General features: G+C 36.1%; 1 protein-coding gene across 7 annotated transcripts in view; it reads right to left on the reverse strand.

Moving 5' to 3' along the window:
- Positions 1 to 17,570, reverse strand: part of GLCCI1 (glucocorticoid induced 1) — a 91,282-nt gene that overhangs the window by 46,530 nt on the left and 27,182 nt on the right. For all 7 annotated transcript variants that reach the window (XM_053926850.2, XM_045185237.3, XM_053926851.2 and 4 more), the window contains one exon: positions 12,930 to 13,081. In XM_053926850.2, the coding sequence (XP_053782825.1) occupies positions 12,930 to 13,081 (152 nt within the window). The remainder of the gene's footprint in view (positions 1 to 12,929; positions 13,082 to 17,570) is intronic.

A 17,570-nucleotide genomic window follows, 5' to 3' on the forward strand; every position in this document is an offset into this window, starting at 1 on the left:
CTTTAAGTCAGCAAGTGATATTTTCCAAATAGCCTGTTATTCGGCCCATCAACCTAGAGTAGAATTTTATGAACCATACTACTCATAACAGTGCTCATGGATTAGGTGAGAATATCTGACAAAGGGGTTCCATGGCCAGATAAATTTGGGAAATAAGGTATACTACACCTTCCTCTAATCGACATACAATGCAATTAGCAGTTCAACTCAAACACACACACACACAAAGACATGTACTTTTTTAAAAACCTCCTTTATTTTCTTTCTCTTACTTATATGACCCCAGAACACTTATTTTGGAAGTACACTTATTAACATCCTCCACAGACAGCTTGGGAAGCAGTATCGTCCTGAATTAAATTGTACTGTATACTGCTTGCTCTTCAACCCCCAGACTTCAGGGGATTCTTCTTTTCTAGCTGCGTCCACTCAGACAACCAGGGAAGGGAAAATAAACCGTGTGTACACTTGGGCAATGCAGGAACACCACAGCCTAGCTCTAAGACTGCTGACAAAATGGTGGTTAATTTCTAAAAATCCCCTCTACGTAAAAACGACATCTATATGTGGAAGAGACCATTTTTCACTTTCACCTCTCAGAATCACCCCCAGTCCAGTCTATGAAGTTTTCTTCCCAGCCCTCAGGTTCATCCTCCTACCTCTGGTTTCCTGTGTGAGGACCGTTCCTTCTCTGAGTGAAATACACAGAAAACAGCACTATTGCTTGCACAGGACTGCACACTTGTTTTTCAGATTATTTTTAAGGGCAGTTTTAAGTTCAAAGCAAAACTGAGAGGGTGTTATAGAGAGTTCCCATGAACCCCTGTCCCCACACATACCCAGTCACCCTCCACCAGAGTGGTACATGCGTTACAACTGATGAACTTAGACTGACGCGTCATTATCACTCCCAAGTGGACCGTTTACATTGGGGCTCACTCTTGGTGTTGTATTGGATACATTCTATAGGTTTGGTTTGGGTAAGTGTAAAATGTCATGTATCCATCACTGCAGTATCACACAGAGTATTTCCACTGCCCTAAAAATCCTCTGTTCTGCCTATACGTTTCTCCTCATCCCCCAATCCCTGGCAACCACTGATTGTTTTTACTATCTGTGTAGTTTTGCCTTTTCCAGAATGTCATATAGTTGGAATCATATAGTTGGCTGCCTTTTCAGAGTGTCTTCTTTCACTTAATAATATACATTTAAACTTCCTCCATGTCTTTTCATGGACTAATAGCTTATTTCTTTATAGTGCTGAATAGTACACTGTCTGGATGTACCACAGTTTCCTCATCCAATCACTTCTTCAAGGACATCATGATCACTTCCAAGATTTGGCAATTAAGAATAAAGCTACTATAACGCCCTGGCCAGCGTGCCTCAGTCGGTTGGGGTGTCGTCCTGTAACTGAAAGCTTGTGGGTTTGATTCTGGGTCAGGGCATGTGCCTAGGTTGTAGGTTCGATGACTGGTCGGGATGTGTATGGGAGGCAGCCAATCAATGTTTCTCTCTCTCTCTCTCTCTCTCCTCCCCCCTTCCTCCCTCTCTAATATGTAGTGAAAGAATTCCTCAGTTGAAAAAAAATAAAACTGAATAAAGCTGCTATAAACATCCACGTGCAAGTTTTTCTATAGATGTACACTTTCAATCCTTTGGGTAAATACCAAGGAGCATGAATGATGGTGAGAGCATGTTTAGTTTTGTAAGAAACTGCCAAGCTATCTTCCAAAGTGTCTGTACCACTTTGCATTCCCACCAGCAATGAGTGAGTTTCTGATGCTCTGTATCATGGCCAACATTTGGTGTTGTCAGTGTCTGGATTGTGGCCATTCGAGTAGGCATGTAGTGGTATCTCACTATTGTTTTAAGTTGCATTTCCCTGATGACATGTGATAAGGAGCATCTTCTCAGATGCTTATTTGCCATCTTCCTTGGTGAGGTATCTATTAAGGTCTGTGGCCCATTTCAAAAAATCAGGTTGTTTTCTTATGTTGAGTTCTAAGAATTCTTTGTATATTTTGAATAACAGTCCTTCACCAGCTATGAATCCTGGTTACTTTTGTTATTTACATCTTTATTCATAAACTAGCAAGGGCAACTACATTTTCCTGTATTATCAATTTCAAAACAGATCAAAGTAACTCATAGCAAGAAAATACTGTTTTTAAATACTGACTTTTAATACGTAAGAGCCTAAACCCACTTCCAAAAAAAAAAAACCCTTACAAAAAATAAAAATACTAATAAAAACTTCACAAAATTCTCTTAATCTTATTTAAAACTTTAAACAATTGTGGAAATATGAATATTGACTGCTAATTATTTTATTGTATTTATACAGATGATCCTTAGTGGCAAAGTACTGGTAAACCTGGCAAGAAATGAAGTGGAATTACTTGAAAATCAATGATATTTCAATTAATAAGTAATAACGATTACAGACTAATTTTCACTTATACAAAGGTTTAACAATAGATAATAACAAACCCTTCATTATTTATAAATGTATCGTTTGACTAATAAAAATTTTTAAACTTTAAAAAAAACTTTTAATTTAAAAGGTAATTTTGAAAAGTCTATCCTGATGAAGCTTTAGAAATCACAAAAACATTATGATTCTAATATTACTTTCCTTTGTTTTTCTAGTAACTATATGTAAATATAGTCTTTAACCAGATATAAATAGCATCTTCACTTAAGAACAAAGAGTACTGAAAGAGTTCAGCTGAAAAAAGCAGGAGGGATTCAGTGAGGGCAGCCGTTACTCAAATTTTTTCACACTCCAACGATGTAACAAGTTATGTGCTCATTATATTACACACCAGTTTCACCCAGTGATCCCTGGGTGAGCATTACTGGCCTCATCTGGGAACATGTTAGAAATGCAAATTCTCAGGTTCAATCCAAGAATTATAACTGGAACTTCTTAGATGGAGTCCAGCAACCTGTGTTTTAACAAGCTCTCCAGATGATTCCCATGCAAGCTAAGGTTTGAAGAGCACTGTTAGATTAAGGAACTAAAAATGAACAAGAAATAGATTCTGCACTCAAGGTGACATGCTGGCCATATATAACATCACTCATTTTTCTTGTAAGCTAATATTATAAACCACTATAATATCAATTTGCACATAATTACATGTTCAGACATTAACATAAGCTAACATAAATATTGCTTGGAGACAGGCAGAAAGTTATATTGACAGGGAGAGATTTTTCTTTTCTGAGGAATACTGAACAGTAGTTCTTGGGAAGGACTAACATGCCTGAGTATTTAACTAAAATGTATAAAACCCATGTCTACTGAGCCTTCCACGTGTTCCACACAACTGAATGGAGATCTGTGAAGGGACGATTTTTGATATTCTAGATTATTAACCAGGGAACTTGTAGAGAAGCTGTATTTCTGTTTCTAGATCTCAAGAGGAGGGGGAGAAAGGGTGTTAGTGGTAAATCTCTGAATTGCAATTTTTTGGAACAGGAAATAGCACAGAAATCAACTATTACATCTGTGCTAGACATGATAAAATGAAATAATTTGCCTTACTCTGTAAGAAGTGCTAATTTGAGAAATAGCAATCATAAATGTGCCAACAACCTTAAACATATTCGCAGTAACTCTGTGTTCAAGAATTAACCTGAGATGTGCACCGAAAGAAGCACTGAAATAAATTAAGTGTCTGCCAATAGAAAAATTACAATTGTGGCACATTCTTGTAACAATACAAAAAACCCCCACAGCATGTGGACTAACATCCTACTTTATTAAGCAAATACATACAAAGAGAAAATATAAATAGTGGTGGGAATTCTAAATAATTCTATAGTAAATCTATAATTTTTCAATTGAATGAGAAAAACAATCATGAAAAAAGACTTAATTATCATGTTTAGGAATATTTACTTGCACGAAAAAAATACTATGGCTTAAGTTAGGAAGGTTACAAAACACTACCTGTAGTATCGCCTAAATTTTTTTTAATGGTTTTTACTTTTTAAAAATATAAATAATCAAAATATAAAAAGATATACATCAAAGTGATAAAATGGCTATCTGGTTCTTAGAAATATAAGCAACTAAATTTTTATATCATGAAAAAGTTATACTCAGGGAAAATATTAATCAAGACAAGGAGTATTCTATAAAAATAAATATCAACCATAAGGAAGATATAATGCATGTAACATCTTTAAACATCTATAATATTATCAAGATATATAAGGCAATGACCATTGAAAAGAGACAACAAAATATTTTAACCCACAACTGCCAGCTCATGACAGAATAAGTGGACCTTTAAAAAGGGGGCTATATAGAAAAAAATTGAAGAAGATACAAACAAGCACATACTGTGTTCACGAATAGAAGAATTAACATCATTAAAATGTCTATACTACCCAAAGCAATTTATACATTCAACGCAACTCCTATCACGATTCAAATGACATATTTCACAGAACTAGAACAAATATCTCAAAAATGTATATGGAACTACAAAAGGCCCCGCATAGCAACAGTGATCCTGAGGAAGAACAACACAGTTGGAAGGATCACACTATGTAATATCAAACTATACTGTGAGGCCATAGTAATCAAAACAGCATGGTACTGGCATAAAAAGAGACACATAGACGAATGGAACAGAATAGAGAGCCCAGATATAAACCCACACCTTTATAAACAATTCATATTCAACAGAGGAAGCAAGCACATACACATACAAGGGGCTAAAGTAGTTTATTCAATAAATGGTATTGGGAAAATTGGACATATATGTGCAGAAAAATGAAACTAAACCATCTCTTTACATCACATACAAGAATAAGTTCAAAATGGATTGGAGACTTAAATGTTAGACCTGAAACCATAAAAATCCTAGAAGAAAACAAAAGGCAGCAAAATCTCAGATATAGCTGAGATTTTTATTAGATACATCTCCCCAGGCAAGGGAAACAAAAGAAAACATAAATTATATAAAACTAAAAAGTTTTTACACAGCAAAGGAAAATATCAACAAAATAGACAACCCACAGAACAGGAAAACATATTTGCCAATACATCTGAGAAGGGGTTAATATCCAAAATTTATAAATATTTACAAAAGTCAACATGCAAAAAAACAAACAACCCAATTAAAAAATGTGCAAAGGGCCTGAATAGACAAAGAAGACAGAAAGACAGCCAGGAGACATATGAAAAAGTGCTCAATGTCACTAATCACCAGAAAAATGCAAATTAAAACCAAATGGGACGCCGTTTCACACCCATCAGAATGGCTGTCATCAGTAAATCAACAAACAACAAGTGCTGGTGAGGATGTGAGAAACGGAAACCCTTTTGCACCGTTGGTGGGAGTGCAGACTGGTTTAGCCACTGTGGAAAGCAGTATAGAGATACCTCAGAAAAATTAAAAATAGATACGCCTTTTGACCCAGTGATCCCACTTCTAGGAATATATCTGAAGGAACCTAAAACACTAATTTGAAAGAACATATGTTCATTGCAGCATTATTTACAATCGCCAAGATATGGAAGCAGCCCAAGTGTCCATCAGTAGATAAGTGAATAAAAAACTATGGAACATTTACACAATGCAGTACTACTTAGCCATAAAAAAAAGAACATCTTACCCTATGTTACAGTATGGATGGACCTTGAGAACATTATGCTAACTAAATAAGCCAGTCAGAGAAAGACAAATACAATATGATTTCACTCATATGTGGAATCTAATGAACAAACTGAACTAACAAGCAAAGAGAGACAGACTCATAGATAGAGAGCAGAATAGCAGCTAAGCAGGGGAGGTTAGGGGGTAGAGGAATTGGGCAAAAAAGAAAAAGGACTCATGGACATGGACAACAGGGTGGTGATTTTGTGTGGGGAGAAGGGTGTATAAGGGGACTAAATAGTAACGAGGAAATAAAAAAGTCAAAGAGTGTATCCAGAAAGTATCATTGATAGATGTCTGAACCTACAGAGCTGTAAATTTGCCAGAATATTACCTAGCCAGGCTTATTTCTAGCAAAAGTAAGATACAGATATATGAAGGAAAAAATCAAAATAAATAAAAGAAACTGAATAATTAGATCAAATTAATATATAATTAATTCTATATCTAAAATAAAAGATTGCACGTCATTTTCAAGTACAGAACATTAAAAAAGTCATATATTAGTCTACAAAATATTTCAATGAAGTTTCCAAAGACCTATAATTCTATATTCCAATTATAATACCATAAAAATAGAAATTAAATTTTTCCTAGGAAAAGACACTAGCCAAAGCTGAGCTTAGAGGAAAAGTCTTAGCATATATTACTAAACAAGAAATAACACAAATACAAAAATTGAGCAGTCATCTCCAGAATCTAGAAGAAGAACAATATAGACTCCAGGAAGGCAGAAGGAAGGCAATGACAGAACCAAGTCAGAGGGCAACGAAATAGAAACCAAAAATAGAAAAATCAATCTAGCACCTTAAAAAGATTAAAATACTGTATAACGTAATAGTTCCTGAAGGGTTTTCAGGAACATATATAAAGGACACTTGGACAAAACCAAAGAGGGGTAGGAGGATCGAGGGTGGGAAGGGGGGATGGTGGAGATAAAATGGAGACAACTGTACTTGAACAACAATGAAAAAAAATAAATAAAGAATCAAAAAAATAAATGAAATTACTTAGCACACAAAAATGCAATATTAAAGATGAGAAAAAACTATAGATATACAAGGAATTAAAAGAAATATGCTAGAGTACTTTGTGAAATTCTATGCAAATACACTTCAAAATCTGGATGAAATGAATTATATTCTAGCAAAATAAAGTGAAAAATTTCAACTAAATAAATAGAAACTAAAAGAGATCAGGAGCCATGGAAGAAGTTGAGATTTACTAAATAGCTACAATCCCAAAACATACAAGTCTACTCAACTTCATAGGCAAAATTCTTTTAGACCCAAGTAACAGACAACTGAGATAATTTTTACAACATGCCAATGTAGAGAGGAAGGAAATTTTGCAAAAATCACTTTATGAAACAAGACTAACACCAATCTAAGGATTACACTAGAAAAAAGAAAAAACTTCAGACCTCATTTCTGAATACTGAAACAAATAAATAAATGTTAGTCTTCATTTTACTAATTTTAAACTTCACATTATAAAAAGAACTCCACAAACCAGTAGCATTTACTCCATAAATGTACTCATAACCACCTATTAAGTAACCTATTAAATTCACCATGTTACAAGTTACGAGTCAAAAAAAATATTCATTTCAATGATGAAATGACATTTGGCCTATAAAGAACCACACCTGATGTTAAAAATCAAACAAAAATGACTACTAAAATAAGATGTGTGTTTGTCAGAATGAATACACTGGCTTTCCTTTTTAATTGAGGTAAATTGAAATACATTATATCCATTACAGGTATACAAGATAATGATTTGATATTATATAGACTATGAAATGATCACCATGATAAGCCTAGTTAATATCCATCACCATACATAATTATAGAACTTTGTGAGATGAAAACTTAAGATTTACCTTTAGCAACTTTCAAATATGTGACACAGTATTATTACATAGTTGCCATACTGTACGTTACATATCCCTAGACTTACATATGTCATAACTGAAAGCTTGTGCCTTTTGACACCTTCCACCCATCCCTTAGTCCCCATCTCTGGCAACCACCAATCTCTGTGTGTGTGAGCTTGGTGTGTGTGTGTGTGTGTGTGTGTGTGTGTGTGTGTGTGTGTGTTGTTTTATATTACACATACAAGTGAGACTGTGGTCTGTAGTTGTCCACAGGGTATGCAGGCTCTGGGGTTTCCTGGCTGGTGTAGGCCAAGGTCAATCCCCACCTATGTTCTGCCTAGGGCCACCCTGCATGAGCTATAAAGCAGTCTAAGATGTCTGCTACTTGTGCTGGGCTTGAAGATTCCCAGGTGAAGCCACTGTGAATCTAGACTGGCTGCTGCTAGTCCTGGGCTTGGGGCCACTTAGCAAGAGGTAGGGGGCTGTGAGCTCACTGAGGCCCCTGTTGATTGTTTGACAGGATTTAGGAAGTTGTAAAGCATAATCCAATACCAGCCATTTATATGGAAAAGTCACAGTTAACAGTTTGGGTGGGCCTGTAAATTGGGTGGGATAAAGCCTCAGGGAATCTCCAGGGCTGGGCAAACAGCATTACCCAGGTTGATGGAGTCTCAGAGATGGCATTGGTCTGTCTGCTCTGTGGCTCTGTGAGAGGTGGACTCAGAAAGGGACAATGGCCTCTGTCCACCTTTCTGTGTGAGAGAAAACTTCCCCCAGCTCTTGCCTTGATGCCAGACACTTCAGTTCCTCCCCATCTGCCATTGGTGCCTTTCCAACTGCTACCCGGGTGCTGGAGCTCAGAGAGAGTAAATCTGAGTAAGTCCACAAATAGGTTCTTTAAGGGGAACTGCTTGGAACTCCGGAAGTTTCTTCCACCGACCCAATCCCCACTGGTTTTTGCAGCCAGAAGTTAGGGGGACTTATCTTCCTGGCACTGGAACCCTGGGCTGGGGTGCCTGGTGTGGGGCTGGTACTCTTCGCTCCTGAGATATCCTTCTTGAATTTTTTTTTTTCACCACACTGGATGTGGAACCAGACTGTTCCGCATCTTTGCCCCTCCTACCAGTCTGGATGGATGTGGTTTCTTTAATTCTGTAGTTGTCAGAATCCATTCAACCCAGTTTCTGATGGTTCTGAGTGATGGCTGTTTTAAATTTGAGTTGTAATTTTGATGTGGTTGTACGATGAGGCAAGCCGTGTTTACCTACGCCACCATTCTGACCAGAAGTCTTGGGCATCACTTCCCCCCCCCCACCATTTTATTTAAAAAAATTCAAACACAGAATAGCTGAAAAAACTGCTTAGTGAGTACTCTTAAAACCAACAGCTTATATTTTATAGTCAACTTTTTGCTGTATTTGCTTTATCACATATCTATCCGTCTATCAATTATTGAGCTGACTTTTATTCATTTCAAAGTTACTGGGTTAGCCAAAAAGTCCATTTAGTTGTTTTCCATAAAGTAAAAGACTCACTTTTCATTTTCACCACTAACTACTGATTTGGATATTTTGAATATATTGATTATCTTCCACATGGTATAACACTGATTATTCTCAAGTAATGTCTTGATTTGATCGCTATCAACTTTGATGGGAATACCCGACTGAGGAGCATAGTCCAGTGAGAAATCTCCAGAATGAAACTTCTGGTATGTTCGATTGGTCACAGTACCTTTTCCAAATATTGCATGTATCTTTTTTTGTATTTCAGTTTCATTTTTACCTTTCTTGAAATAATAAAACATAATATGCCAAAAATGTCACATATTTTCTTCCATCTTCAGTATTAAAATGGCTACATAGAAATTCACCAATTTTGGTAAGCTGTTTTTCAAATGCATGCTGATATGACAGCTGTCACAGTACAATCTAACATAATTGTTTCGAATGAAGCTGACAACTAAGTATTACTAGAGCCATCTTATGGAAAAAAGCAAATGAACTTTTTGGCCAATCCAAGAGTTGCAGACAGCAATATACTTCACCCCTAAACTATCAGAGTTCAATCATGTACTATATTTTGAGAGTTATATAATAAAATGTACAAGTATAAACTTAGATGTAAGTTCTGACAAATACATTCACCCATGTAACCAAAACCTCTCAAGATACATATTTCCATCATCCCAGAAAGTTCCCTCATTCTAAGCCTTGACTTGAAAATAAGATCTGTCTCCAAAGTCCATTCTTTTTCATATTATACTACTTTTTTTAAAAAAGGCCCAAAGTATAAATATACTAACATTAAGAGTTTTATTTCCAACCCTCAATAATTAAGGTAGTTGAAATATGGAAATATGACAGGAAGAAAATACCAGAGATGCCCTCCACCAAAATTCAGAGAGCCCAAGTATTTAATATCTGAGGCAAGGCGACTGTACCACTTGCCCTCCACTAACTCCCACTAAATAAACAAAAACTTCTACTTCCCTCCCCCAGAGTTCAAAAGTTAATCCAGGAGGGAAGAATGTGACAATAAAAACCATCACATATGTTGATCTCTTTTATCTTCAATTAAACTAAAAAATACCTGGGGCCAAAACCATTTCTTTTGCTTGTGAGGCAAGCATGAGGATAAGGGCTGTACGTTCCAATGGTTACTAGGACAGGCAGTGGGGAACTGGAGAAAAAACAAAGCTGTGTAATCAACCAACTCTGGGTTCAAATCTCTTTGTATAATCTCTTCATACTTATCAGCTACATAAACATTACCAATTATTTCACTTTCCTAAGCTCAGTATCTCACCTGTAAGATGAGACCTATATTTTACTTTCCCCTCAATGTTAGGTTTCAAAAAAGACCTACATGCAGAACCAGGCAAGGGGAGTCCCTACCCTGAACCTCAAGCCCCAGGCGGACAGCCCTGGCCCTCTCCTAGCCATGCCCCTCTCCAGAAGGTGAAGAGGCTTTGGGACCAAAGAGACAGGCACACCATGAACCCATGCCTCTGCCACAGACTGTGCCCTCGGTAATCCAGACCCAGGAACTCCTTGGCCAAACAGCAGCCAGCCGGCTTTCCAAGGTCTGCAAGGACCTACTCCCTGGGTCTCACTTCCTGAAGGAATGAGGATGAAAATCAATGCGAGGACTGGGCATTCAACATCTGTGAAAAGCTACCCCTCAAGGTACAGAATGGTGTGGGGGTGTAAAAAGATATGGGTTTAGGCTCAGAAGGTGGGGTGAGTTCAGCCCATGTCGACACATTCTGGCACATAACTCTAAGGAATCTAGAAATTCTTAGCTCAAACCAGAATTTCAAGACCCATATGAAAATTTATTTGTCAAATTAGAAGGATAAATATGTTTCATGTAATGGTTTGTTAGTTTAACTTATATAGTACATGGGTCTTCATTTATATTTGCTCCAGACCCTCCAAATGTTACAAGTGGGCCTGTCTATATTTACTACTAATAACCTCACATGTATATTGCCATATACACTTTCAAAAAGCATGTTTAGTCATATAACATTATAAGTTCAGTTATGTTACTCCTATCACACAAAGAAACCAACATGTTTAAACCTACTCAGAGTCCTTCTATTCTATCTCCATATCGCTCTTTTTTTTTAAATTAATTAACTTATTTTTAGAGAGAGGGGAAGGGAGCGAGAAAGAGAGGGAGAGAAACATCAATGTGTGGTCGCCTCTCACGGGGCCCCCACTGGGAACCTGGTCCACAACCCACCACGTGCCCTGACCAGGAATCAAACCATCGACCCTTTTATTCGTAGCCCGCGCTCAATTCACTGAGCTACACAAGCCAGGGCTCTTCTTAATTCCCAAATATATGCGTTTGCTCCTCTACGGCATCATCAGTACTATACTCTTCAAGACAATGTGCCCCTAATCCTTAAATCCAGCCCTTATTCTCTATGACCTCTCTTCAGAAGCTTTGAAGCCTAGAGTATTTCTGCTCTCTTAGCTTTTGCTCTTTCTCTGGCTCCTCTTCTTTCTCAGAGCTTTTGTGAAGGACAAATGAGATAATGTTTCTGGATAGTGTCAGCATGAAGCATATGCAATAAAAGGTAGGATTTTTTTCATCTAAAAAGCATAACTACCATTTTTAAGTGCAGTGCCAGTTACTCTACTAAGCAACACACACACACATGCACATTATTGCATTTATCCTAACAGCAGCAAAAAACTGGAGCCCAGATTGGTTGACAAATTAACCTGTTTTAGAAACTTGGTTCCAACACTTTCCACTTTTATGATCCTGTGTAGTCACTTAACTTCCCTGAGTTTCTGCTTCCCTGTCTGTGTAGTCTTACAATGTCCTTGTGAGACTGAAATGAAACACAGGATATAAAACACACAGCACATGGTACACAGTCAGTATATGTTAACTCCCTCCTCTTCCTATTGCTTCCAGGTGAATACATTAGTTTTCTCTCTTTCCTTTGCGTGCACTTCTAAAAACTGAGTCTCCGGCCCTTTGACCTTCTTTCTTTACACTCTGCACCTACACATTATGGCACCTGTGAACCCAGCTCCTCTACAGAGATGGTTTTGAATTATGTGAGTCCATTTCTAAGTGCCCAGGCCCACATCTCTAAATTTTGCTGGTTATTTCTACTTCAGAATCCCAGTGCCTACCATTTCAAACTGATCTTTTTGCTCACAAAACTAAGAATGCAAAGCAAAAGACTGGGGGTGGCATAAAATATCACAAAGGCAGAATTGATAGGATGGATGATAAAGAAGCTAATTTCATGGTTTCAAGCTTGTCTTAGAAAATTAGAAAAATTGAGAAGATTCTCATACATCACGTCCAAAATTTTCCCCCTTTTTCTCTTCCTTCATTCTTCAGACATGAAACTCTAATCCTTCTATTTTCCTAACCTACAAAGCATAATGTTCTCATTCCTTTGAATTCTCTCACATTTAAATGCATCCTTTTTAACCGGAAAAAAACCACCCAAAACACCTCTCGACACAAACTTCCTTAGTCACATGCTAATACTTGGTAAATTATTTCCAAGACTGCAAACTTTTCTTTAAAAAATTACTTAGAATTTTAACATAGTTACTTATCATTACATTAATTTCTCTTGAAAATCAATTCTTTAAACTAAGTCTAAAAACTGTCTAATACAGACTGATACAGTTTTATTAAATAGTAAATAATTTAAAAACTTAAAAAAAACAGATGACAAAAAACAAATTATATGAAAAGAAACGGCTTCCTTCTTTGGCTGGGTGTATTATATTTCAAATTCAGGAATATTTGATTAAACTACATTTTCTTTACTGTGATCAAAACAGAGTAACTGCAGGGTAGTCGAAGGGTTGATTTGCTTATTTTACCTGAGTAGCTTTGTCTTTCATGCATGAAGGGTAATGAACATGAGGATCCCGTGGCCACTGTCCTGTGAGATAAGGTCCTGTAATCGTATCCAGAGAAGAGGTTCGCCTTATTGTACTAGAGGTTCGAACTTGCTGAGATTTTGGCCTGTCCACTATAAAAAGCGAAAAAGAAATTAGATTAGACACTAACAAATAAGTAAAAGTTAAAATTGTTTAAACCTCATAGTTTGTAGAATATCACCCTATCAATTTTCCCTACAACATATATGTTTATCCTAAGAGCCCCCTTATATGATCTGATGGAACTTACAGACCCCCTCCAAAGAAAAGTAAATTCACATATTCAACCTGACATGCACTTCCAGGACTGCCACAGACCCTCTGAAGCCCGTCCATTTGAGAGACCTGCTCTCCAATCTGCGTATCACCTCCACTGCCATTACTTGATAAGACTATCTTGTCTCACCTGGACTGCCACTTTCCTAACTGCTACCTCTGCATCCATCTCAAGGAAATCTTAGAGTGCCACCTCCTTCCACTGTTAAAAAACATTTCCATCCTTATTCATTCTTTCACTTAAAGCCCACGTTCTTCACAATTTGGCTCTCGTAGACTCAATGTTTGATGTCTTGCTACTCTTCCACACACCCATGCTAACTCCTAAGGGCCGCACAAACTAACTGCAGTTTTGCAAAGCACTCCCTTCTCTGCCTCTACACATGCTGTTATTTCCCGAGCTAGAACTCCCTCCTTCTCTGTTACCTTGACAAACTCTTATTTAAGGTACATTCTCCCCACCAGAGCATAAGATTAGTCCTTACAAACTGAAAAGGAGTTGATGCACAATACTTACTGAATTTATTTACAGCTACATAAAAATAACATATATAATGACACTATAGTTTAATTCAACTTCCTCCTTTATAGAAGAATTTGAAGCCCAGAGGGAGAAAACTGAATGACCCAATGAAACAGAACTGCTAACAGGTGAGAGAGGTAAAAAGGATTCAAGATCTCCAGACACAGTTCAATCAAAACACTATGACAATCTACTTCTCTCCATATGGGTACCATAAGCACCTCCGTTGAGAATTAAAATGATCATACTGAACTACAGAGGATTTTTCATCTATATGTCTGAAATAATTTAATGTGCATTCTATAATAAAATCCAGTGGATTACAAAATCCCAGGCTCACAGTCTTATTCAGAGTTATAGCTCACATCAGACAAATGCCTTGCACATTACAGAGGTTCAGGAAATATTGTTACAGATTGCCGTCTTTTAACTATCTTCCTAAAACCAGAATATATTTTTTTAAATCAGAAAACAAAAGAAAATGCAGTATATGCTAATGTTATTATATTTTTATATATTTTACAACTGCAGTTTTGACTTCTTCTTTGACATAAGAAAAGATCTGGAAGTTACTGAACTTCCTCCCTGTCTTTATTGCTTAGCTGTAATTTTATTTCACTATAGGTTAGCCCATTCCTACGCTTTGGAATTACCTGCAATTTTCTAAGTGACCAAAAACATGGTAAAATTTTGTAAACATTTCATGAGTCATGGAAAAGGCATAATTTGTTTTTAGAATATACAGTTCTTTGTCATGTACATCAACTAAAATAAAAATACAGAATATAGGACTAATGTAATATCAGCTTGATCTGTCACAGATTTAGAGAGGTAGTCTACAGTTTCTGAACTACTATTGAGATCTAACAATTTCCTTTATTTCTTACAATTTTTATCATTTATATTTTATAATGTAATATAATTTGGTTCATATTAATAGACATTGTCATTATGGTTTATGTTTCACCATTTTAATCTGTTTCATTTATTACTTTTTACTTTTAAACTCTGTCAAATTAAACATTATGATGCGCTTTGGCTTTCTTTCTATTATAATTTGCCTGGTATGTCTATTCTTTCATTTTTGATTTCTTTGAATCATTTTGTTTATGTGTGTCTCTTGTATACCATATATAATTAGGCTTTTTGAAAAAAACATTTGTAGTAGGACTTCTTCTTGTAAAAGACAAGTTTATCTCACTTACATTTATAGATATAACAATTCTGACTGGACGTGTCATGTAATTTTTTTTCCCTATGTTGTAATGCTTCTGTGCCACTTGTTTTCTATGTTTTACTGTTTGTTTCTTCTCTTCTTACCTCCCTCCCCCATAACTAATTTGGAAAACACGTAGACTGTTTTCAGTTCTACTACTAGAAGTTATTTCTATTAATTCTTCTAAAAATCTTTTTTGGATATAAAAGCAATACCTACAAATATTAGCAACTTTGGGAAACAAAAAAATTAATGTGTTGCTCAAAACATGATTTATAACAATGTGTTTAAAAAAACTTAAAAGCTACTGTACATGCTCTCCACTAGGACAAAAGACAAAACAGATTGTCCACCCACCTCAAAGAGACTGCTATCATTTATAGCAGTTCACCACTAAATTGAAAAAGGCCTACATAAAGGTCAGCAATAACTGGAAAATAAAAAGCTATTATATGTGGAAAACTTTATTCTAAAAAATTGCTCCCAACTATTTAAAAAGCTGTATGTAGTGTACTTATATCTAGTGTACTTAAAACTCCTTCTAGCTTGGTAAATAAACAGGGAGCATTTTTGATGTTTTACAATGAAATAATTATAAAAAAGATACAGTCAGAAACAAAGGATACACTAATTGAAATAAAGAACAATTTACAGGGAATGAACAGTAGAGTACATGAGGCTGAGAATCAAATCAGTGATTTGGAACATACAGAATCAAAAAACAAGCAATGAGAACAGCAATAAGGAAAAAGAATCCAAAAAATGAGGATAGTGTAAAAAGCCTCTAGGACAACTTTAAGAGTACCAACATTCACACTGTAGGGGTCCCAGAAGGAGAATAGCAAGAAATTGGAAACTTATTTGAAAAAAAAATAATGAAAGAAAACTTCCCTAACTTGGTGAAGGAAACAGACATATAAGTCCAGGAAGCACAGACAATCTCAAACAAGATGGATCCAAAGAGGCCCACTCCCAGACTCATCATAATTAAAATGCCAAAGGTTAAATACAAAGAGAGAATCTTAAAAGCAGCAAGAGAAAAGCAGTTATCTACAAGGGAGTCCCCATAAGACAGTCAGCTGATTTCTCAAAAGAAACTGTGAAGGCTAGAAGGGATTGACAAGAAATATTCAAAATCAGGAAAAGCAAGGGCCTACAACCAAGATTATTCTACTCAGCAAAGCTATCGTTTAGAACTGAAGGACAGGTAAAGAGCTTCCCAGACAAGTATAAGCTAAAGGAGTACATCACCACCAAACCATTATTATATGAAATTTTAAAGGGTCTTCTTTAAGAAGAAGACCAAAAATATGAACAATAAAATGACAATACATATCTATCAACAATTTAATCTAAAAGAAAATAAAAACAAATAAGCAGAACAGAATCATAGGCACAGAGAATGTTTTGATGGTTGCCAGATGGAGGGGGGTCAGGGGAATGGGTGATAAAGGTGAAGGGATTAATAAAAATAAATTGGTAGTTACAGAAAAGCCAGGGAGTTGTAAAGTACAGCATAGAGAATAGAGTAGCCAAAGAACATATATGCAGGACCCATGGACATGGACAACAGTGTGGGGGTTGCCTGAGGAAAACTATGTTAGTTAACTCTGAATCTGAGTATCAGCAGAAATAACAGCATGTGTAGAGGCATAAAGGGGGCTGGATGGAGGGGGACAAAGGAAAAAAATTTGGGACAACTGTAATAGCATAAACAATCAAATATAATTTAGAAAAGACCTTATAAATTGTTTTGATCTGTACAAAACAATATTCTATGTTTACCAAATTTTATGATTATATTTTAAATCACTAAACCTCTACTTATCACTTTCAAAAGATCACATGTTCTCCACTTCGTGTTCACTCTGTATGGTTGGCTACTTTATTAGGACTATGGTCTTCAAGTTACTTTGCTTAAGTAATCCCACAGTGAATACGTAAGCACGCAGGAACAGGTGTAGTTATTTATTTACAAATGGGGTATGTACTATATTACTAACATGATATATATTATAAAACAGACAAAAGAGAAATGTATATGCATGAAACAAAAACATAAGATACACATGTCTGAAAAAATTAGAAGTCATGATATATTCTTCCTATATCTCAATGGGTGGCCTCACTCACTTCAACGTGAAGACCCCTTGGGTAAGGGACATGAAATTGGGCTAAATGGGATAAATTTAATCTATAAATTGTTTGGTTAGCTTGGTCTAATTCTATGATATAACCCTATGCTTATCTATGTTAAGGATGTGTAGACAAGCACCACACATTACCAATACTGAAAGAAAGAAACAAGGAGGGAGGGAGGGAAGGCAGGGAGGAAAGAAGGATAGTTTTTCTTAAAAAGAAAAATTAAGTTAGGACAACATAGTGTCTGTGTCTTCATGTAAAATTCATTCAAGCAGACATGATTAAAAAATGGAAGTGTAAGAGTCAAAATACCTGAAAGGTTATATTTCAAACGTATACTTGAAAAGAAAGATTCTCACATACCAGGAAAATTTCAAAAAAATATGTAGTTGTTAGTAATTTCCATGTAAATTATTTGAAGGGT

The sequence above is a fragment of the Desmodus rotundus genome, chromosome 6 (genome assembly GCF_022682495.2).
Source record: "Desmodus rotundus isolate HL8 chromosome 6, HLdesRot8A.1, whole genome shotgun sequence".
NCBI lineage: Eukaryota > Metazoa > Chordata > Mammalia > Chiroptera > Phyllostomidae > Desmodus > Desmodus rotundus.